At 37.2% G+C, this 24,402-nt stretch overlaps 1 protein-coding gene across 1 annotated transcript in view; it reads right to left on the bottom strand.

Annotated features, from left to right (window-relative positions):
• ANOS1 (anosmin 1) overlaps nt 1-24,402 on the bottom strand; it is a 136,197-nt gene that overhangs the window by 61,865 nt on the left and 49,930 nt on the right. The window contains exon 3 of the mRNA XM_071564831.1: nt 403-465. Coding sequence (XP_071420932.1) covers nt 403-465 — 63 coding nt within the window. The remainder of the gene's footprint in view (nt 1-402; nt 466-24,402) is intronic.

Genomic DNA, 24,402 nt, shown 5'->3' with positions numbered 1-24,402 from the left:
CCATCCATTCTAGATACCCTACACAAGGATTTTTTACACAATGACATTTTATCTTTTAAACAAAGATTGTCTTTCTTACACATGGCCAGAAAAGACAGAAGGGCAAGTGGTAGAAATAGCATCTTATAGGAGGGATTTAACAGCACCTTCTGAGAGATGCTATATTAGTGTGATAAGAACAAGTCTTAAAACTTCAAGTTAAGAGAAATCATTTCATTAGAAAAAAAATACTACTTTTTTCAACTCAAAATGAATATGGCTACATTGTTATATGTGTATCCTTTCAAATGAAGGGGATTGCTGTAAAATCCCATGGTTTTCAGCTGCCTCCTTGAAGCTGATAATTTAAATTACAGAGGCTTCTAGAACTAAGTGAGAAAGCATGCCCTTGGGCTGACGTACCTCACAGAAGCTTTGGCAATGGTTTTTCTTCAGGTCCCAGGACTCTTTGCAGGGCTCCAGGCACTAGGAAAAATCAGGAGGCAGAGAAGTGTCAGGAAGAGAATGAAATAAACAAACACAAATCACCCCATTTCTTCTCCAGTGGTTTGTTTGGCCTAGAGGAAGTTAATAATCCACTTCTCCTGGGGAAAAGATTGTGTCATTGAGTCATGGTGTCAGAGCAAGGTCATGACAAATCATGGATAGAGTACAAGAAATATTTTCAGTATTTCTTACAGTTCAAGGCAATTGACTCACTTGTTTATTATGCCATCCTATTTTCCAACTTATTGAATCTAGGTCTTAATACCATTTAACACCATGTCACTGGATCACAGAGACAATGTCAAAAGCGCTACAGAAACTACAGAAAGTTAAATCTCCTCAGCAATCAGCCTAAAGATTGGACAGGCACATTGTCTACCCAAGCGAGAAACTACTTCATCAAGCTATGGAGTAAACTCAGCAGAGGTTTAAATACTATTTCTGTATAAATAGACAATGTTCACTGGTCTGTTAGCAAAACCATTTTATTTCAAGCACCATATTACCATTACTTCACCTTTAACCTCTACTGCAATGGTTATACAGAGAGATGATATTCAAACTCTACAAACCAGAGTCAAGCTTCACAGCACAGTAAAAAGAAAAATTGCACTATTAAAAGCATTTACTTCAGCTGAAACATAAATTCAGGTTCACATCCAGAAACCTTTTCTCTGTCTTTGTTAGACATGTGTGTGTGGTTCAGCTTTGCAAACGAAGATTTGGGAAGGGCTATCCCCACGTGGGTGTGCCCTTCCAGACTGCGCAGTGGATTTTAGGTGAGGCTCAGCGTGAGCAGAACTGGCCCCACTGTTTAAGTCCTGAGGTTCATCTGCCACGGCTGAGTGAGCTTGGACAGTGCCAGTGAAGTCCTCACGACTAGAACCTACAGCACCTGGCATTTCCCAAGACGTCTCCCATCCAAGTACTAATCCGGGGCTGACCCTGCTTAGCTTCCGAGGTCTGGCGGGATCGGATGTCAGGGAGGCATTTAACTGCCATGTTAGTAACACCTACACCTTTTCGTAACAGTGGAAAGATACTTATTGTAAGAAAGGCCTTTGACATGAAAGGCAATATCTATATAATTTCTTTTCTATATAGTATTAGATTGGATTAATTTATGCAATTCAAAATCAAGCATATAGGCTGCATCTTGACTGGACACCTGCACATTAATATACTAAAACCAACAGTGTTTTAAAAATTAAGCATTTTTCCTACTAGCAACAAAGCCTAAAAGTATAATAAAAACATTAGTTACAAACATTACATACTTCAGGAATGAAAAATACCAATTAAGCATTTTCTTTAAATATACTTTGGTATTTTAAACTCAATTTCTAGCTCTTCAAAATTCACAATGTGTTGTATACAGACTAATTAGAAGGATACATTATAAAATGTCACTGAAGTCAGTCAGTTTAATTAATTACAGAGTGTTTTTCCTCCTGTGGCATAGTTACTGCACATTTGAGCCCAATTCCTCTGTCATGTCATTTTATAACTCCCCTGGTCTGACAGATTTAATCCAAAAATTACTGAGGTATAAGTGGTGTAAAGACAAAACAGAAGACATTTTGACTACTCTGCGACTTTGTCAGTAATTGTCAAGACTGTCAGGATTTCCATGTTGTTGCCTTCTCTGAATTCCTGTTTCACTGTTGTGCAGCCACAGAAAGTTTATCTAAACCAGCATATCCACAATCTTGAGCTGACAACCAAGACCAAGCTCATGCTGACTGGACCACCTTCCGTGCAGGCTGTAGAGCAAAGCAGCTGGCACTCCTGGAAGAAAATATCAAGATGCTGTATGCTTCAGAGGGCTTGTTCAAGGTGTTTGTCCCAGGATGTCTTTATGTGCAATGTAAGTCAGCCTCAGCACCTGATCTGTTTTGGCTGTTGCTCTGATTCAATAAGCACACAGACCAGCCCAGGCTACTTTCAGCTGGACCCCAGCATCTCCTGCCTCAGGGCAGGCAGAGACAATGGACATCTCAACTTGGATACTTCAAAGGAGGAAATGAACCAGGGATGAGCAGTATCCTGGAATTCAACTGCTCTCAGAATATGTCAAGAAAAGCAGATGATGTAGCCAGTCCATAGGCTCTTATAGGCTCTGATTAGGGTACACACTCTTACGTATACATGAATGAAAAAATCTCCCCACTCCTGCTGTACCAGGAGTCCTCAGAGCACTGGGCTAGCCTAGCACCATGGGCAGCTGCAGGAGCCCACTGCCCAGTTTTAGTACCATCCTGTCAGTTAAGAATAACTGGTAGCAACACACAAACACATTGCCAGTAACTTTGCAGAAGAGTCTGGAACTGTCTTGCTAAAAAGGCAGTTATTAACCGTGCAATGAAAAAGATGGTAACACCTCAAAAACACTGAGGTTTGTGCACTTATCCTCTTAGCTATCTTATTATGAGGTTACCCTGAAGTGAGTGGCTGGGAACACTGGAAGCTTGGATCCAGGTCTCACCTATGAGTCCTTGACTTAAACTGTAAATCAGTTGAGATCTTGAGATGACTTCCACTATCTGGTGAGCTATATCCTCTGAATGGCAATAATCTTAGGTAGAGAGGTACCTTTTCTTCCCTAAGAATTCTCTCCTGATGCTTCTTATATGGAGAGGGAAATGTGTTTCAGATCCAAAGTTCTCCTAGCTCTGAAGAAAGGCCATCATGTACATAAATTTGTCTTTTTTTCCAGTCATCTTTCCAATAAACTCTCTGCCCTTATAAAATATAGCCTGACTGGTTCTGTTAAACTTTCTTGTCCCATTTTCATGTGCCACTCTGAGCTGTATCTTTGATCTGCAAGGGTTGTGTTGGTTTTTTTCTTATCTCTGGCATGTTTTGCTATGCATGTGCATCAAGATGAGCCTACTGAAGAAGAAATATTCTGTAGTACTCTGCACAGTACTGCAGTAAGACATTTATCACTTCACTATGGATTTCCCCCATTTTTACTCCATCTATTCCAAAGCTGAAAAGTGTCTCAAGAAAAAGCAAAACTGGGCCTTACATCAAGAGCAGTTGAAGGTTTTGTGACAGGTATTGTTCTGCACATAATAAAAAAAAATTAAAATCAAGAAAATGTGAGTCAGAACTAGTGACAATATCTGTTTTCTTAAATCCAAGCCTTAGAGACTAAATCATACATCTTGAAGTTTCCATTTCTAAAAAATTTAATACAACTGACAAAAGCTTCCCCAGACCAACACAGGTTATTCTACTTCTGTTTAGCTTAGCCTTGATGTCTGAGGGGAAACCATACAGTATTTCTCACCAATAAAAACAGTTTCAACATATCTAAAACACTCATGAGAAAACTATTTCCACCCAGCAGAGAAACACATTCAGGTTTTCTGCATTAGTGTAGTAAATGTGTGTGCCTTTTAAAGGATACTGAAATCCTCTATCCAGGCTAAGAAAGAATCTAGACAAAGCAGCAGTTGGTTTGGGCTCTACTTTGTGTAAGAAAAACTACCTTGCAGACACAGCCACCTGCCTTCAGAAGCTAGGCTTATGTATGGAGATGGCAGACTACCAGCAGGCAGCAGGGCAGTGGCACAGGAAGCATCCCAGCAGTCCATTTGGCAGATGCCACTGGTCCCTTGGAGGTACCACTGACTCCTGCCCTGCCACCACCATACAGGCTCTGTACTGCTGGGCTGGGACAGGACATGAAACACAGGACTGGATCAGTCATTACAGTGGCACTCCCAAGAGGATGAGGAGTGTCAGCCACACTGGCCTTGCTAAATCAAATCCTCCTATACTACTTATTTCATCATCTACAGTGGTTAAACTTGGAAGGCTCAGGCTTTCTTTCTTCATCCAGACTGCTGTGAAATTGTTATTCATACTAAAAAATTGCATCAAAAGCCAAAAGAACTGCTAATCACAAGCACTCCAGTACTTATCATCCTTCAAAATTTACGCACACAAACATAGGTATAAATATATATCTATAATAAAAGATACTACTACAGATCTTTTCATAATTCAGCTGCATAGAATTAGGAACAAGAGCAAAGTACTGTTTGGTTCAAGGAAAAAGGATTGCTATTATTCTTTTTTAAAAAATTTGCAGTTAAGACCCATGTTAGAGAAGTCTTTCCTGTTCTATTTTTCAATCTGTAAATAGAGCAGCTAGAAGATTAGCATATGATACATTCCATTTATATTAGTTAGTAAAGGGATCTTCAAAGTACCTCACTAATACTTTTGCTTAGGAAAGGATGCCTTTGACCTGAATGAGAGAGAATTACACCAACACAGCATTTTTCAAAGTCTAATGAACTGCAAAACTTCATTTAAGTATTGAAATGCATATTTATTCAAATACCGTGATTTATTAAACTAATATAAAGTTAAATAGCTGCATATGACATATTTATAGCTATTTAAACAGAAAAAATATTTCAGAGTAGAAGAGTCTATCTACAGTGTTTTTGTCTAAAAAGGTTTTTTTCTTCAGCAGAGTGGAAACTAAGTCATATGCAAACTGTTGTAAAAACAATGGAATTATAGCTGGAATGTAATTACTCTTTTCATTATCATTCACTATATACTCTGCTCCCAACAGCAAGGTCAGAAATGAATGGCTTATGTTGACAACATAAATTTAAGTGTTTTGCTGTCCTAAGGAACTTAATTAAATAGATCTTAGATAGCTGGGGATTAAAAAAAAAAGGGAACAGACACCTTTCAGTGTACAGTCTCCTAATAACATGTCATGAGGACAAGTACCTGAAAAAATGCATGTGCTCACTATCAGGCACTAAGCAGAGAACATACTTAGAGTCAGGCATTTAACCAAAGTCAAAGGAGAATATTGTGTTCATTAGTCTTAGAGAACATCATATTGTCATGGGTATGCTTACATATACAGCTGCACTCAAACACGAGAAAAGTGATATTGAATCTATACATCTCAGCACAGTGCCAGGAAACAACATGAAACAGAAAAATGAAGCAAGAGAGAAACAGTTATTTAGAGAATTTTTTTTTTCAAATCCTCATCTGCTATTTTTAAATAGGAACAGAAATTATTACTTTCTGTTTCTCAAATGTGGGACTATGAGATATCTGAAGAACACAATGTTTTGATTTCGGAACAGTAAGTACAGAGTTACGCATCTACCAAGTTCAAACCAATCAACAGCATGCTAGCTTGGCAAAAAATATTAAGTATCAGAAATATCACATCACAGAACACAGTATCTCTTTAACAGCTTAAACTACTATTTTTCTCCTTTACTGTAAGAGTCATGAGATGCAGGGTGTGTTTACTGAAACTATTTCTCATGATAAAACTAAGGAGATGTACCAAGAAGATTATAATAAAAAAAATTGCCACATCAATTAAAAAAAAATCTCCCATTAGTTCTACATTATATCTTTCCAAAAGATCCATACCTACAAAAAAACCCAATCCTCAAATATTCTCTTCCTAGAAGATGTATCTCATTTATTAATTCCGAAAAGAAATATCCAGACTTACATCTCTGTTAGAACCAAAACCCAAATTAGATTCTCTAATTTGACACAGGATTCTGACTTGGTACTTCTACATCTAGGAGGACATGGTGTCATTCTAAAAGCTATAAGGAAATAATGTAACACAAGAATATTAATGACGCACAGAAGTAGGTAAGAATCACAACTCTTCAAGAATTTGCAGTGAAAGATCAGAAAAGCATCCTGGGATAAGACCAGTGAATCTATTCGAAGGACTCTGGCTGCTCATTTCAGGAATGTATATAATTTTGTCAATTTATTTTATAAAAGTCTATTTATACATTTCTCTCCCAACTTTCTGCTGAGAAACAGAAAGTTTGTGGTAATGTAGGTCCCCCTAAACTTTGAGATGAGTATTTTCCTTCTGTAGATTCAAGGCAACTGACTTGAATTACGCATATTAAAATGTTTGGTTCTGAAATTGAAGCTAGACAAACTCTTAAAGAACCCTGTTCTACTTATTTGAATCTCCAGTTTAAATCTCTGGCCCACTAAGGTATGGGCTGTCTACTCAATCAGAATGCACAGGTGTGACTATGTTACAAAATGAAAAGCTCAGGTAAACAGAATCTATATGCAGGGAGAATTTCAGGCACTTAAGAGTAAAGAATCCTACACAGCCAGGTAAGTGAACCTCCTTTCCACCCTGGATTGTTCTTGATGCTCTCCAAAATCCATGCTCAGTAGTTTTACTAATTCCAAGGCTTTATCTGCGCACTTCTCCGTGTAAATGTCTCACAGTATCACAGTATCACACTCAAGCTTGCAGGTACCTTTCCTAGTGATCAAGTGCCAAAGATGAGGCACTGCAGCACTTCAGGTATGAGAAATTTCCAGGGCTCACACACTCAATCAGGTCAGGCACCCACTGTGCACATCTATCTTGTTTAAAACAAACCATTAGAGGTAGAGCTGAGCTAATGAATCACTCAGTTACTCAGGTAAAAAAAAAATCCAAGAACCCAAAGAGAGGGGTTCAACCACAGAATCAGCAGCTGTCATATTAGCTTACAGGTAGATAAGTGCTATTCAAGAAGCATTTTGTGCGACCCATTTTACACTAAGTCAGTCTCTTGTTTCTCTGACTCTTTTCCCTCTCCTCCCTCATTAGCAGATTGAATCATCAGAACACTAAGCATCAACTTTCTAGAACTCAGTGTGACATTTCAGCTCTGTGCTGGTTTAGTCTGGGATAGAGTTCACTTTATTCAGAGTAGCTAGTATGGGCTATGCTTTGGATTTGTGCTGGAAACAGTGCTGATAACAGGGATATTTTTGTTACTGCTGAGCAGGGATTACATACAGCACCCAGGTCTTTTCTGCTCCTCACCCCACCAGTGAGCAGGCTGGAGGTGCACAAGGAGCTGGGAGGTGAACAAGTTGCTGGGAGGTGCACAAGGAGCTGGGACAGCTGATCCCAGTTGAGCAAAGGAATATCCCACACCATATGGTGACATGCTCAGCATATAAAGATAGGGGAAAAAAGAAGGAAGGGGAAGACATTCAGAGTGATAGCATTTGTTTTCACAAGCCACTGCTACGCATGAGAGCCTGGCTTTCCTGGAGATGGCTGAACACCTCCCTGCCCATGAGAAGCAGTGAATGAATTCCTTGTTTTGCTTTGCTCACATGCACAACTTTTGCTTTACCTATTAAATTGCCTTTATCTGAAACCGCAGGGTTTCTCACTTTTACTCTTCTGATTCTCTCTCCCACCCCACCAAGGGGCAATTGAGAGAGCAGCTTGTGGGGGCTTAGTTGTCATCTGGGTTTAAACCACAATCAGCTCCTAAAATTCAGTTACATGTAACATAGGCTGGGAAAAGTTTATGTATCTTTAAAACTTTTAAAGTTTTTAAAAGTCTAATAGGAACAACTGTGAAACATATTCTTTTATGTAAAACAGCACTTTCATGTGGCTACCTGGAGTTATACTCCTCTGTTCATGTTAAAGAGGTTCTCATGAGAATTACACTAGTAATATATTTCCCTTTTAACTGAATAAACAAAAGGGTTAAATGACAGAGAAAGGTTCCCTGTCTGTGTTGCCTGTTTTCTCTCCTGTAGGTCAGTGAGCATCGTGATTTGGTGAAAAGGAGTGATTTTGTATTCAAGGATCAAGTCTTAATTAAATTAGTTACAGTTGGGGTTATTCTGTGACATTATCATGTACACTGGGAACCCAGCTGATACTGTCTGAAAGTATTGCTAATTGTAGAGCTGGTTTTGAATGAAAGCCAGGTCTTAGGTTTTAAATAGTTGAGAGTTTTTAGATTTCTTGAAATGTGTTTCTGTTGTTCTATATTGATGACATCCTGACATGCACTGTGGTAGGGGAGATGACAAGGAACAGGTAACTAATGGGGAATTTGTTATCATCTGCCAGAGCCAATTTATTCTAAATAATAAAAGTAGTTGTATATATATAAAGAAAAATCTTTTAATTTTTCGTCAACATTAAGACAGTGCAACCTTATGTTTTAGGACAGATAAATGCTTTTATTTTTTAAAACAAGTAACAAAATGGCTGGCATGGAAACTAAGGGAATGGTGTCTCTATTGGAGGCGCAGTTACAGTTACCTTAAATATTCTGAATCCTCTTCAGCTGTAAGGTAAAACAGTGGGCACAAAATTCCAGGGTCCAACAGGAGCAATTAGGAACTGACAGTGACAAGGAATAGCAGCCACATGGCCACATCACATTATACTATAACACGTCACCTACAGGGGTTGGGATTAATATGAGGCTAACACCCTAAGAGATTTTTCTGCTTAATTCACATAGGAACTCATCCAGAGCAATTTGCCATTAAAAGTACCACGCACTATGCTGTGTATTATGAGAATACAGCATTTTGTGTTGAAGTCTAACATCAGAAAATAAGCCATTCAGCACTGGTCTAAGTCAATAGGAATGAGAGTTGTATTTCCTGGAAGAATTTGGTATATCCTTTATGAAAAGAATAACAAAACTGTGTAAGAGAGGCACAAAGTATATCAATATATATGCAACTGACATTTATTTTTAATAATTCTTATTTAAGTAGGATGACGTATACAACCTGCAGGTGAAATATGGAACTTATGACACATCACTTGCTTTAGATAAGAAATACTTTTTAAAATTACATTTCCAAACCAGCATTAAAGAGTTTAACTTCTGGTTTCACATTCAAGCAGGCTGTTCTGAATAAATGGAAAGAATAGGACAATCCGCTACACAGCAGACCACTACAACTTTCACTTCACCAAGTCATGCAGAACATACCTCTAGTATTTTCCAATTACAAAGTCTGAAGGACACAGGGAAAAAAAGTGTTCAAGACCATATCCAGATAAGTAAGAGAAGGGCAACATACTGGTATGTTTCTTTGAAGCTCTATTCTGCTACTTGAGCAAAGGGGTGGACAAACTCTTGATTACAGCTCTGCTTACTCAGCGTCTTACAAGGCTTTAGGAACACAGTGACGTGAACTATAGCAGTTTTAGGTGCAACCATCTTCTATCTCTTATCAGCACTTTGGAGAGTGGCCTGGTCATTCACATGGTTATTTCAGAGAAGAATGGAACATTTCTGAGAAATTTGACTGGGTGAAAGTTGAGCAGCATAGTTTAAACGGCTACAGCAAATAGCTGCATTCGATGTGTATTTATTTTACTTGGGTGTGGAGGGACTAAAAGCACACACTTGTTCAGGTATTACCACTTTCCATGGTTATGCAAACTTACTAATATCAAATTAAGACTTAAAGGAAATTTCTGGAAGAACAACTGTTTGTAACCTAAAACATAAGCTTGAAACACTTATTTTCCTTAATTGTCCAGCTCTTTTCAGTAGACAACATCAGGAGTGCCAGTCTCACTATTCTAGTGTTAGCAATTTGAGTTACTGAATCTTTCACAGTGTATAAGTTTGACAGACCTTTACATATACAGAGTAGCATCACAGGCTTTGTTCCTAAAATTATGGCACCAGAAAGACCAAGACCCTTGCCAAGATCTTCACGTCAAGTATCCTGAAAGTCCATGTAGCCTTTGCTGTTAATTCCCAAAATTAAACATGAACTGAAAGGTACCAGAAAAGTTGTGCATGTATCAAAGGTGAAAATCACTGAATGTGTTGAAAAAGAAACTGTGTTGACATAAAATACTTGGAAAGTAAATTACTGTTAAAAAAAAATAAAACAGGACAGGAGAACTCGTATCATCACACTATAGCTGAAATGCAGCAGTTTCAAATATAATCTGTTTAGAATGAAAATAACTTTCAACACTGACAGCTTGGTATCTATCTGTATAGCTTAGTTGTCTGGCATGTCAAACTCTGCCAGCAGAAGTGTTTGTCTGAAAGGACAGAATAATCCTAGGCCTCTTTTCATGTTTCTATTCTTTGTTACCAAGTCAAAATAATGGCCATCGATGTCAACATAAAACTGGCTCCCAAACACTAGTTCATTCCTGACCAGTTCTTGTCAAAACTTGTTTACAGGGTTTTGTACCAGCAGATGAAACTGGGACACATACTTTCCTCTCTTCTCCTGCATCATAGCCTAAAGCTTAACACAGTCACCAAAGAAACAACTGTGAGCTCTTATTTTGCCTGATTTTGAAACACGGAATTGAATTTTAATCTTCTACCATGTCAAGATGAATTCCCTAAACACAGAGTATTTGATGGATCTTTCTCTCTTCTGTTGAAGAGGTTTAATCTTGTATAAACAAGTTTTTCTCTAAAGGAGAGCCTTAGAAGTCAACCTCTCCCCTTGAAGGGGCATGCCCTAGCAGCATTTCTGATCCTCCTGAAGTTATAATAGGTACAAATATTTTGGCTCTTTCTCAGTGCAGTAGCTATTCCACCGCCACCTTCTTTGCTACAGAGATAATGTATTTTTCATTCTCCTCTTTTCACATCTTTGATTCCTCTACTAACCTATTGTGGTCTTAAATTTGTTGTTCTAATTATCCCTATTCAAACTGTTGTCTCAAAGATAATTTTCCCATTCTTCTGTTGCCATACTTTTAACATGCTGCATTAAGTGCAAATGAGTTCTCTTTTATTAAAACACTTCCTAGCCCTTATTCTAAATCTCCACATTCTGAGTTTTCACCTGTCAAAACCTAAGGCCCAGCATTGGTAAAATGCTGCAAAGCAGCAAGTCAAGCCTGGAGTGCTAATGTGCACACAAGTTATATACTGTAGTAAAGTGCACAGATTATTTGAAATCAAATTAAGTGATACAGTTTAAAATGGTTAAGAAGCTCCCTGTAATAGATTTCTTTCTGATAGTGCCAATGTCTTTAATTGTTTAGTGCCTTCCTGCTTCTTTCTGGGCTATTTCTTACATATGGAATTCTTGGCAGTTGTAGCTACTGTATAAATGAACAATGGAAAGAACTACCCAAATTAAACAACAATAGTACTTTTAGTTCTCTGCCTGAACTTACTTTCTTCAGGTTGAAGTCCTGCAGTGCAGTTTACCAATAAACTGATTTGTTATGGTTGCATCTGTTCTACCAATCATGGATCGGACATACTAACTTTGTCTTTCTGTTCTTAAAGCTTCTCCAAGATCCCATCTGGAACTCAGATAGTAGCAACATAGTAAGAACATTTCTTCCTGTATGTCCCTACTGTTTCTTGGCCACCATTCCCTGCCACCCATTCCATGCGAATAGGGTCCAAAGAGGGTAATCTAATAAAAATAACAGGAATATTTACTAAAATGGGTCTGCAAACCGTAACAGCTTTTCCTGTCCAGATATTAGCATTGCAGATGGGCTTTCACCATTTGTTTCCAGCAGTAGTGAAAGTGATCAACTCATGGATAAATTTACGGTTGCACTTGATGATCTTAAAGGTCTTTTCCAACATAAATGATTCTATGATTCCATAAAAAAGAAGCCCATCTTACGTTCTAAAATGTCTCTCTCATAAACTGCCTTTTCATTTTCTAATAGTTGACCATTTGTTTTAGTGATTACATAATACTTTTAAAGTAAAAGTGAGCATAAATATTTTGACATTTTATATATGTAGAGAACTGCCACTGAGAAAACATAATTCTTTTAATCTTAAACAGACAAGAGAAAGCCTCTTCAAGCTGGCACTTTCCCCCTTCCAATCTGTTACAAGGCAGTTTCAGAAAACCACACACAGGCTTGTTATAAACACCATCTTGCTGTGCAACTTAAAGTGTCTGTCAGAGCAGTGCTTCTCTCTCCAAGCAAAGTCAAATTTTTTGTTGCTGTTTTATAAATGAGTTAAACTAGTGAACTCTTCTGCTAACAGATGACTCGACTTATACATCACCCTGCAAATTCACACACACATTTCTGAATGAGAGAGCCGCAACTAAATGTTCTTTTTGCTTGTATCCACCCCAGTTCTATGGTTTTATAGACCACTGAACAATCAGAGACGACCAAAAAGAGGGGGGCCCTCTTTGTCTAAATCGTTACTTTGTTTCTCTCCCCTGGCTCTCTGTTTCCCTCCCAGCACTACCATCACCATCAGAAACGACATATTCCGCATTACTAAACAGCAAGAGCCATAGGGCTTTTCATTTCTAATTTCACGCCATAATAAAATGCAGTGGTTGTTTCACTGGGGGACCTGAAAAGCCTTCCTTTGTGAGGCTGCTCTGACGGTCAGGTTAAGTATCACACGCTGGCAGCAGGCATCTGTGCATGCCTCTTCATGCAGTTATGGCAAAGGGGGAGGAAAAAGAACAGGAAAATGAAAAGGAGGTTGTCTGGAAAAAAAAATATTAATCCCCTATTCTGAAGCATGCAATTCACATTCTATTGCTTGGTCTAAATAGTTTTAAACATATCTCTTGTCCACCTCATTGATGGACCAATCAACCTAATAATAGTAAGTCTAGAAAGTTTTCAGTGAATTCAGAATTATGCTTGTGGCTTTAATGGAAAATCTATTGACCTGAAGTAGACTGATAACACAAATTTGAGAGGAAGGGAAAAAAAGATTTAAAGGCAATAAATTTACATTTTTAAAATTTCACCATATACATTCAAACCAAAACACCCCACCACTGAAGATGATCAGCAACAGCAAACAAGAAATGTGGTGCTTCTAAAACTATCAGGACCATATGTAATAAAAATATTGCTTAATTCTGTAAAAGTAGAAGCTGTAATTCCATTAATCCCAAGTACAATGGGAAGAAAAAGCCAAACTGTAACAGGAAACTCTGTTAAGTGGTCTACATTTATCTGAGACTTTTCAAGTTTATTCCCACTACACACAGAATGTTTTTCTGTCCCATGTTTAGAAAGCCTATTGTATCCACTGAATCTTTTGTAAAAAGATATATTGTGAATGCTTTTCACTAAAATTTTTTATATGTCTTAACAGAGTCTATTGAAACCTCAAAATGAGTAAAATTCTATCAATTTACATGACAATTCATAGAATAAATACTGCTTGGAAATACATTAAAGTTTAGAAAATTTCACATATTAGTTGATGGGGGGAAATGAAATCTAAACAAAGTAACCAAAAATAGCTACCTTGTTTCAATTAATTCTTTCAAGATTTATTAAATAAATGCCTTCTCTTCTATTATTTTTCAATTTATGCTACATATGAGCAAGAAAGACACCCATTCTAAATTTCTTTGTATCTAATTGTTGTGGGTTTATTAGGTTACATTTCCATGATGAGCATAAGCAAATTTAAATCCACAATGCCACCAAAAGGGGCCCGAACTGGGACTAGCACTCCTTTGGATGTAAATGTACTAAAACAGGTACTCTAAATGAAAAATTGACCAATTTTTAGCTAAGTAAACTTTCCCATTCAGCTCCCTCAGTAGTCTCATAAAAACTGGCTGTCTGGGTTGGGGACATGAGCAAAAGGGAAAGAGAGAGCAGTCTGTAAACACCTCTAATTGAGAGTCTGCACTTCCAACAGCTTAAGCCAGCCATAAAACCACAGTCTAAAATCCACCTAATATCTGATTTTCCCTCCAAGGCTGAGTAATAAAGGTTAACATTATGGTGTTGAGAGGTAAGCAAGACAAACTGGCAGCTGAGTTAATAAACAAATAGTTCTGATTAAACTTTCATAGAACATGAATGTTAAATCAAACCTCAGCCATGTGCTGGAAGAATCAAGCTGGATACACTTGCCCTAGTAATAGTCTGGGGCAGACTACTGGCCATTTCCACTTCCCTTTCTACTTCCAGGACAGAAGGGAAGACAATTTGGCTATCCAGACTGTTACAGACTGCACCACAGGAGCACATTCTGCTTTCAGTGTACATGAATGTTGTAGTTCACCTCTGCAGCTCAAATAGGCATCATGGCATTTCTGCACTGTGTAAGTGAAATTCAAGCAAATACATGCAAAAGTCATCTAAAATTGTTCTTAAATATGAAATTTAACTGACACACATAATTCCTAGAAGTATTGTACAATTGTGGCCAAATAGGTAGCTCTATTTTTTTTAACTTTAGTTTGAAAGCTGAGTATTTAAATTACCAACTGATTTCTAACATTATTCAGACATACTGATCTTTCCCATAATGAATTGCAATACAAAGAAAGACTAATAGTAATATACTTCTAGTCATCCTAAAGTGAGCTATCACCATGTGCAGATGTAAAAATGATGAAATGATCTTTAGCACTTGGACTCAAATCTTTCCAACCTAAATGATTCTATGACTCTTTGAAAAGGAACAGAAGCATGATAAAGGTGATGCTATAGCACAGCAAAAAATGTGAAATGGACATTTGGGATATGTAATGCTTCAACCAGTTTTCTGCCATTCATCTTAACAGGACTGTTGAGCAAGCTCTCAGAGGAAATAGAGAGTAAGATTATGGCAGCATGTTGGTATTAAGCCCATAGAAAACAACTGTTTTGAAATCAGCTCTTTGCATGGCACTCTATGCTGACAGATGAAATGGATAGCTTGCCTTTTTATCAAATATATGCAAGAAAATGAACACTAGTTAGTGAAGTATAGCCAAAGGGTCTGAACCAGAAGTCATAATTCCAGATTACATCAGCACAGATTGTAGGTGCCCACCAACATCAGGAACTGACTCTGTGATTGCTCAGAGGCATCCTAAATCTCACAGTAAGGCATGTCTAGATGAGGGTACCAAAATGCTCTATTTTGCATAGAGAGCGTGTACATGTGAGCTGCTCTGTAATTACTGTCAATGTAAACTGCAAAACTTGACAATCCTGAAAAATCTTCACTGACGGTTCTGGAGTTGCAGCACCTCTAACTAGATGTCATTTTTTACTACTCACCTCAATAAAAACTGGTTTAAGTCGTGCAGTAGTGGTAAGATGGCAGGCCGGAGGAGTCCATGCACACAGAAGAAAGAAAACAGTGGCAATGGATGAAGGAAATAAAAGAGGAAGAGGGAAGGGAAAAAAAAATCCAGCAAACCCTTCTGTGTGAAGTCACCTGTAAGGACTAGAGTACATCCTTGAGGGCATATTAATGTGTATTCAAATACTGCAGCTTTTTTTCAGTTCAGGTATTACTTTGTTTTCTGTTTTCTACATAGCTACCTTTTTTAATGGAACACATTAAGGATTTTCTTTTAGGAGGTACACTCTACTTTTGAAACCTAACATCGGGAAAGATAGTATAAAAGACCATTGCCCATTCACAGATACTTATATCCAATACAATGCACAGTATGGCAAGTAGCCTCCAGCTGCTACTCCTCAAAGCCAAACACCTTTTTCTCAGGTATCTGTCACACCTGCTAGCCCCACATGAATGTCCCCAGTAGTCTAAAGAAGCTCAAATAAAACTAGGTGCTCTTGTGTAAAAAACAATGCAGCCCTTATGCAGGATTCAGTCTCAGACAATTAAGTTGCTTATCAACAAGTGAGACAGGGACTTAACCTCCCATCAGCTGATGGAGATCTAGTCAATATAGTCAATGGTATGTGAAGAACCACTCAGTGGACCACATACAGGTGTCTCCTACAGGGAGATATAACTGGCTCTCTGGACGTTACTGACAATATTAACTTGACCACTATTGACAAAAGAGTGAGTCTGGATACCTCCATCACATAATAACTGCATAGAATTCAAAATTTGGGTGCCTGAATCTCAAGTTAAGTTCTACCACTGGTGAGGGTATTGTTAATTTGATTGGCATAATGGGATTATGTGTGTGTGTGTGGCTCAGCTTCGCGAACAAAGATTTGGGAAGGGCTGACCCACATGGGTGTGCCCTTCCAGACTGCGCAGTGGATTTTAGGTGAGGCACAGCGTGTGCAGAACTGGCCCCACCGTTTAAGTCCTGAGGTTCATCTGCCACGGCCGAGCGAGCTTGGACAGTGCCAGTGAAGTCCTCAGGACTAGAACCTACAGCACCTGGCATTTTCCAGGAGGTCTCCCATCCAAGTACTAATCCGGGGCTGACCCTGCTTAGCTTCCGAGATCTGACGGGATCAGATGTCAGGGAGGCATTAAACTGCCCATAATGGGATTATAGCGTTGAGAATCCACATTTTACCCAACAACAGTAATATTTCAGAATATTGCTGAAAACAGAATACTTCAGTAACAAGTATTTCAGGCAGACATTTATAATGTTGTGGCTACATGCTACTTCATAAATATAAGAACACTCAGACAGGAAGGCATATAGAGAACTACTAATGAAGAGACTTCTGTAGAAGACATAAGATATAGTCTGGTTTGCTTCACCACTAACCACATTTGTTACATGATTTTACTAACTTTAATTCCCTCAACCCAATTTGAATTTATGTAATTTTCAATTGCTGTAACTTTTCAAATATTTTCAGGTCTATGTATGAAACTTCTAAGACAACAGGTTCTCCTTATTCAAAGAAACTCTCCTACTCTTTTTATATTTTCCACAGTTCTTCCTGGGGCAAATGGCTAGAGATTAATATATAAGCACCTTAGAGAAACTACCCTATATTTGTCTGAATAAATGCAACAAATGATGATGTATATAAAACACTAAATCTCTATTTTCTCTAACCTCCAAAAGATAGTAAAAGTTTCCTACCTCTATGTAAAATTGTCATTGCCTAGAGGCAGAACTGTTAGTATACTGAAACTTTCTACAGAATTACTTGTAACATAAAATAGACATAAACTGTCTTTATTGCAAATGCCAATTGTTGCAAATCAAATCACAAAAAACCCACTCTTTTCAGGGAACAGCACAAAAATTTTGAGTAGTGTTCTTATATACATGAGAAGGAAGAATATTTCAGGATTTGACTACTAAAAACATCTTAATAATATCTGACTGTGAAGAAATATACTCTCTCTCTCCTGCATTTTACAATTGCCTAATGGAATGGCCATAAAAGTTTGCATGCATCTGACAAATGTATTCTTTAAGTATCCTAAAACTGCTTACACATTCATATAGAAATGATCTCAGTACCAGAGGGCCAATTTTGTTCTCAAATTAAAACATGCAATGTTCATTAAAATCAGCAGAAGCCACCCAGGCAATCAAGGAGACAGAGTTTGGCCCAAAGTATCTTAAGAATTCATTTAAGAATTTGGCACAAATTCTAAAACAATATTTTGGCCAAGCCACTTACATAAACAATCTTTCATGTAATATTCTTAAAAAAGGCAAGAGCAGTAACAGCTGTCACACCTCACTGTCCAAATACATCCTCCTTTTTTTAATTTTAACCTCAGACTAATCTATACCTACATTTTTCAAAAACTAACTTCAAATTATGTCTTTTTCAGTTTTCAGTTTCTATGAATAAAATTTTCCTTCAGACATGAAAAAGTACCTTAAAGATTATATTCTTCTAAATTGTGGCCATTACAGGTAATTTACTTACTTCTTTCTCAGTCCTTTGGTGCATCCTTTTCTTGTTTAGTATAACTACTGAAATCCTTTCCAGGCCTGAAGATGACCAACTGAAATGACTATGCCAAGATACTTTGGCCATTAGGGCTTTTCCAGAAAAGGATTATCATTTAGGCAAATATGGACTTCATCTGTGTTAGAAAATCTAAATTTCTTGAGTGTATCTCAGGCTTTACTTTGGTTACTAAGACTTATGATACATAGAAAGTCATTCAAATCTAGAGGAAGCTTACAATACCATATCATGTGCTCTTAAAGACACAGCCTATAACAGTAAAGCTGAATTAGTCTGTGCCTGTAAAAGCCCTTTTATGCCATTATAATCACATCCCTGTAAGTACTTTGAAAAAGGAGTATCAAAAAGCTACTAAACCAGCTGCTGATACAATTTTATATTTGTCTCCTCTCCTGGATCTCACAACAATATAACAAAGGTATGGCGTTAAGGCAATTAAAGTTGTTTTTTTTAAAGTAGGAGCATACTTCTAGCCAAGAATCGTTATAGCTCAGTTTTTGAAGTATGTCACCTTATCTCTTTCACACACAAATCCAATCCAAGAAGTTGAAGAGAAAAAACATACCAGCCCCATGTGTAATGCATTTTAAGCTAATTTATTGGCACTAACTGTTCTCAAATAACTGACTTGCCCTGCACATACTATAAGCCAAAGCTTTCTTTTAAGAGCTTTACTTTATTTGCTTCATGGGTAGTTTTGGCTCATGTAGTCTGCAAACCTCCATGTAATATCTCAGAAAAAATACTCTGAACTGTGTTATTTGCCACATTAACAACCCAAACTGCTCCAGTTATCCCCAAGAAGGACAATCAATCACAACATTTGCTATGAGAGTCTTCAGAAGCTATTTCCTCCATCAAGGCGTTTTCTGATTTTTCTAAATGATGACCAACTTACAGTCGGATTTGCTTTTTAAAAAAGGAGAAATGTAGCTTTAAAAGGATCATTCAACTACTATAACAGAATACATAGTATAGCAGACAGGGGCATTTCATGTGTCTTCAAAAACAAATGAAAGCAGAAGCAGACTAAACAGTGGCATTTACGTCTCACGTTTACACAAGGAACACTTCATCAGTCCAAAATACTTACCACCCTCTCCTACATATAAATACACTTGAGTCAGTATATGCTCAAGCTTTTCTGTGTTTTTTGTTTTGTTCCACACACACCACCACACCTCTCCCCCCACCAAGTAATGCTAGTGCCTTACAAAAGCTTTATTGAACTTTATGCAGCTCGTGCACAATGCAAGACCTGTAATGGGCTTCACCTTCCAGTGCATTGCTTCTTGTAGAGCCATTCAAACCCAGCACAAATCAAGTGCTACGAAAACAGAACAATACTGTTTTCCAATTCATTGAATCCAGTTTAGAAATTAGAGATAGTGTCTTTACAAAGCAATCAGTGAAGGTTAAGTGAGAGGCATATAAAATTATTAGTCAAGATGTAGTCCAGGAATGGCATCCACCTCCACAGCTATTAAGTACTGCGAGTGAGAGTAGACTCCAGTCCCACTGCCCTTTATAAGAGTGAGCAAGCACTTTGCAGAGATGAGCAGCTGAGGCTCCAAAAACAGCGTAAGCCTAATCAACTGTGGGCAGAAGCTCTGGTTCTGACCTCCTGCTCTGTCAGGGCTGCCAATTGTGTTTGCTCTTTTGCACTTCAATTAAAAAAGTGAACATACTTTTAGGCTAGCAATGGTAACAACTCTCCCTCTGCTCATGTCCTCTATCCCAGTTGTTTATGGCCAGATGTGTGAGCTGACCACCTTGCTCACTTGCTAAGTCAACATAAAATCCTGGGATAAGACAGATAGCTGAGGGAAGTGAAAACTTTCCCTTGGCACATCAACCAATACAGAAAACAACTTTATGGGCAACCCACCACCAAATGTATTGTGTTTTGAAAATTTCCAGGTTTCCTCATCCTTTTACTAAACTGAAAAAAAATTTTTTCTTCCACTTCTGTACTTAGAAGTTATGACTGTTGCCATAATCCTCAATGAAAGGTGTATTGCATTCTAAAATAATAAAGCATGATTTGCCCTACTGTTCCAGTTCTCAAATACAGACATAAATTTGAGGAATCTGAGAATTAGAAATCATACTCACAAAGAAGACAGCAATGGCACCATGCTGCTTTATCACTGTTCCAGTGACCAAATTCTTACACTGAAATTAAAATTTGGTCATTAAATCATTTTTAATACTGTTTTAATTTGCTTCTAATTCATGCAAAAAGCTTATACACTTTAAAGTTGGATGATACTGTTTGCAATCATATATTGTCTGCATCTCAACTTCTTATTTTCTGACACACATATTAAGGAGCAAAGTAAAGCTTTTTTCCTAATCTCACATCTCCCTCTGAACACAACAAGTTATGAGAGTTGGCAAATTTACCACAGTTCAATTCTGGGCTCCCTGGCCTGCAGCAAATATTCCCAACAGAGCTGTGAACTGCCCTTGCCTTTTACCACTCTACAGTGTCTCACCCTCTACCCCAACTACATATTCTTTGCTCTGCATCTTCACAAGAGTTTTGGGCACATGAAGCTGTTTTGAGAAATTCTCCTTAGAAAAACCTCAGTATATTTCTCAAGTGCTTCTAATCAACAGGAAGAATCCAGGCTGGAGAGAGATACGTATTTCTTATCTTTCCTGAAACTGCGATTATGGTAGATAGTAAAAATATAAATGAACAGATTTTTATCAAATCCTGAAAAGCTTTACTGGCAAGGTGAAAAACAATCAGAGGAAGGGCAAGGAACTGCATTCTGAAAATTCTATCGTAAAAAAATAAGTAATCACAAGTAGCCAATAAGGTTTAGAATCAAAGTCAACTGAAATCAATGATATACATGCATTTACTTCAGCAGGCTTTCAGTAGGGCTATAATTGCTTTAATTGAGTCTTGAATGATAACTCCTGATTATATCATGTACATTATAGTAACATGTAGCTGAAAACTGAAAATCTGTATCTGAAAAGGTCTTTTTATCCCCACTTATTTACCATCTCTGTTGTTTGAGTGGATTCTTTTTCTGTAAATATTTACTCAAGTTTGCATTCAATATCTTTATGCATTTTGTTTACTGGAGATGTGAAGCAGCTTGCCTTTCAAAGAAAAGTCACAATTCTGTCCTATCATTTCCTTCCAGTGCAATTATTTTTCCATTTTATCAGTGAAAAACTAATAGATCATTTTTACCACAGAGGAGTATATTATCAGCCTACTGACAAAACATGAAACTTTAAAAACTTTGTTTACTGAACTTCATCAATTTTATAGAAATAAACACTGTATGTAAAGTTTACATTTTATTGTAAAAATGTCTATGAAGTGCTGATTTTATTAATCTGTTCTCATAGTTCTTGACTGTTTGCTATATTTATATAATCTTTCAATTATTGTACAGGATTTAACAGCAAAACTTATCTCCTGAAGCTTTTTAACAATACAGAAGACACAAATTTCTACAACTTTGCAACTGCACCAGTTTTCTAGAGTTTTTTACCAGTTTCAAAAATATTGTGTTTAACTAATAACATTGCCAGTTAAACTTGACAGTAAATTCATTAGCATAGCTTATAGGTGATGCATTCACACATTTATAATAAAGAACTGCTCACAGAAAATGTGTCCAGCTCAAACTACAGTTCTTAATTGCTAAAGTAGATCCAAATTAGCATTCACAGCCTTCATTTCCCTAACAACAGGCTTTCAAGCTGAAAATAATTTGTAATTCAAAAAGGATTTTGGTCAATAGATTCTGAGCATACAAAACATGTTTGGCACTTTAAAATTCCAAGACCTGTTGAAAACTTAGGAGTTTACATTTTCTTGTTTCCTGTTATTTTTCAATGAAACATTATAAAATGGCTGTATGATTTGATAAAAGTTGGAATTATTCCCAGACATTCAATTTAGACTGTGTTTATTGCTAATATCTGATGAAATCTTAATCTATATTTACAACAGTTCTTTACTTTGACTCCAAATGATGTAATGCCATTATGGTTTAAAAACAGGAAAATATGTTGAGAAAAATAATCTTTTATGTAAATTTGAAACATACCAGCCTCCTCTTCAAAACGTTTGTCTGCACATATGTACAGATTATAAGTACAGCTTCTGCAGTATGTTTACTTCAATAACAGATGCAGAAAAAATCAGGTTGATACATTGATTAATTATATAGTTAAGCTGCATGTAACATCTAGCACTGACTGTGCATAAATTACATGCAATTACATTTTCATGAGGATTTATGGTACATAAGAAGTAATGAAATTTTTAAAAACTGAACAGTACTTTTCTATTACAAAAATAGAAAAGCACATACAAAACAGTTTATATTTTCCCATGTTTGGCTGTCTTTGAAAGTCTGAAATATGCAGACATAATATGATGGAAGCAATATGTGCTATCATTATTTCTGCACTGCACCACTCTTCTATAAAAGTGCTGAAGAAACTTCTAAAGAGTTCTCAAAGAATTTAAAACGTGATTTCTCCTGTGAAGTCTGTTCCTGTTTTGGGCAATATATTTCTTCCCTTTATTTGCACCGAAGAAGAACAAAAGAGTGAAACAACAGACCTGTCAAGTCTGCTATGACAGAAGAGATGCCCACCATTCTGGCCTTCACTTTAAGTCCTCTCTCCCTTCCCCTCTCCCCTCAAGCCTGCCCTCTAGCTTGATGTCCTCACCCAAGAGGCCTGCTCACCAGCAGCTTCTGCAACTCCATCTGGCCAGTTGGAAGAGCTTGCTAACAAGATTTCTGGGGTGCAGGGAATCAAGCATCACCAGGCAACAGAACCATTCCGCAAGAAGGAAAATGTATGCCTAGATAAACATGCTTATCTGTGCCTACAATGAGATGTTGCATTCTGAGAGAAGAGCATCAGCTCCACACGGGGTAACAAGACTGCAGAAGACTCTGCCATTCTATGCTGTTCTCACATAAAACACATTGCTTGGAAGAGTAGAAGTGTTCCATGTAAGTTCTCAATCATGTTGAAACAGATTCAAGCATTATCTTAGCCATGAGAACAAATTAATGTAACATCCTACTGTGCTGGGGATTTAGGACACAGCAAGAAGTTCTGTCTGAAAGCTCAAAGCTGTAACTTCACTTATTCACAGCTATAGCATTTTTCATGCATCAGAAGGCACGTAAGTTTCATCTGTATTTTTATTTTATATACGTTTGTCATTTTGCCTATTTTCATTAGGCAGGTAACCACTATTGCGTTAATTCTGTCTGTTGATTGAAAAAACATGGAAAATCATGTAAAGAAATTTTAAAGTCAATTTTAGGAAAAATTCTCTGAGACTGAAACAAAAAATACCAATTTCACTTCTTATTTTCTGAGTCATACCATATGTTTTGCATACTGTCATGATAATAGAAGACATGCCATCTAGGAAAAAGTAAGATCTACAGATCAAAGACTTTGCAGACAACTTTGTAGATTATTTCATTATGTAACCATCCTGCTAAGCTAACCCCAAAAGCAAAAGAGCTGCTACAGATGGCTTCTGATGGCAATTTTTCCCTCATTGTAATTTTAAGATGCATTAGAACAAATGACAGATTAAAGAATATCCAGCCAGACCTATACTTCTTTCAAATAAAATTAGAAGTACGATCCTTATGGGCTTATCCAAATGTTTCCTCTACCCTAACACCTTGTATATGCAAGAAAGTTAGCTGTGATTTTTTCCCAAACTCAGCTGACATACAGGATGCTTCAGCATGAAATTATTCAATCAGAACATGTAATTAAATCTGTCTCAGGCTCACTTTGTACCTCCATTCTCTCGTACATATGATTTAAATATAAAAATGAAATGCCAGATTTTTTTACTGAAGCTAAAAGAATATAGAAGAGCAATGTAAAAGTGCAAAAGTTTTAGTTTCACTGAGAAGAGAAGGTAAAGCATTTGATTTCCTATGAATCAGATCATTACATCTTCTATATTCTGGGTCACGATATAGAAAATAAATATTATACTTTCATAACCTTTCACATCTCTGTTATAAAATTTCAACCACCATCACTAAAAAGACTGAGATGATTTACACAGCAGCATCTGATGGCATCAGTCAGGACAGCAAGGAGTTAAATAGAGGTGCAACAAGTAGGAAAAATATTGCATAGGCCATCCATTTACTCATCTTTTTTTTTCTCCATTATGCCACCTGTTCTCACAAGACATTACTGAACTGCTAAAAGTTTGTTTTCTACTGCCAGCCACGTAGAAATTTACTACAGTCAACACAGTAACATGACAGACCAGTATGTATTTTAAATTAAAATTATCTCATTAACCATTACTGAGGACATTAATGTAAAAGAATATATTAGAGTAGTTACTGACATGTAACTCAATCTCTTCTATCTATTTAGCTGTAATATTAGAAACAGAGAGACTAAGTATGGCAGAATTATTTCACACCTATCAGTTTATCATGGTGCCA

Source organism: Pithys albifrons, chromosome 1, assembly GCF_047495875.1.
Source record: "Pithys albifrons albifrons isolate INPA30051 chromosome 1, PitAlb_v1, whole genome shotgun sequence".
NCBI lineage: Eukaryota > Metazoa > Chordata > Aves > Passeriformes > Thamnophilidae > Pithys > Pithys albifrons.
Note: the sequence above shows the minus strand (reverse complement) of the source record. Positions and strands in the feature narration are given on the sequence as shown.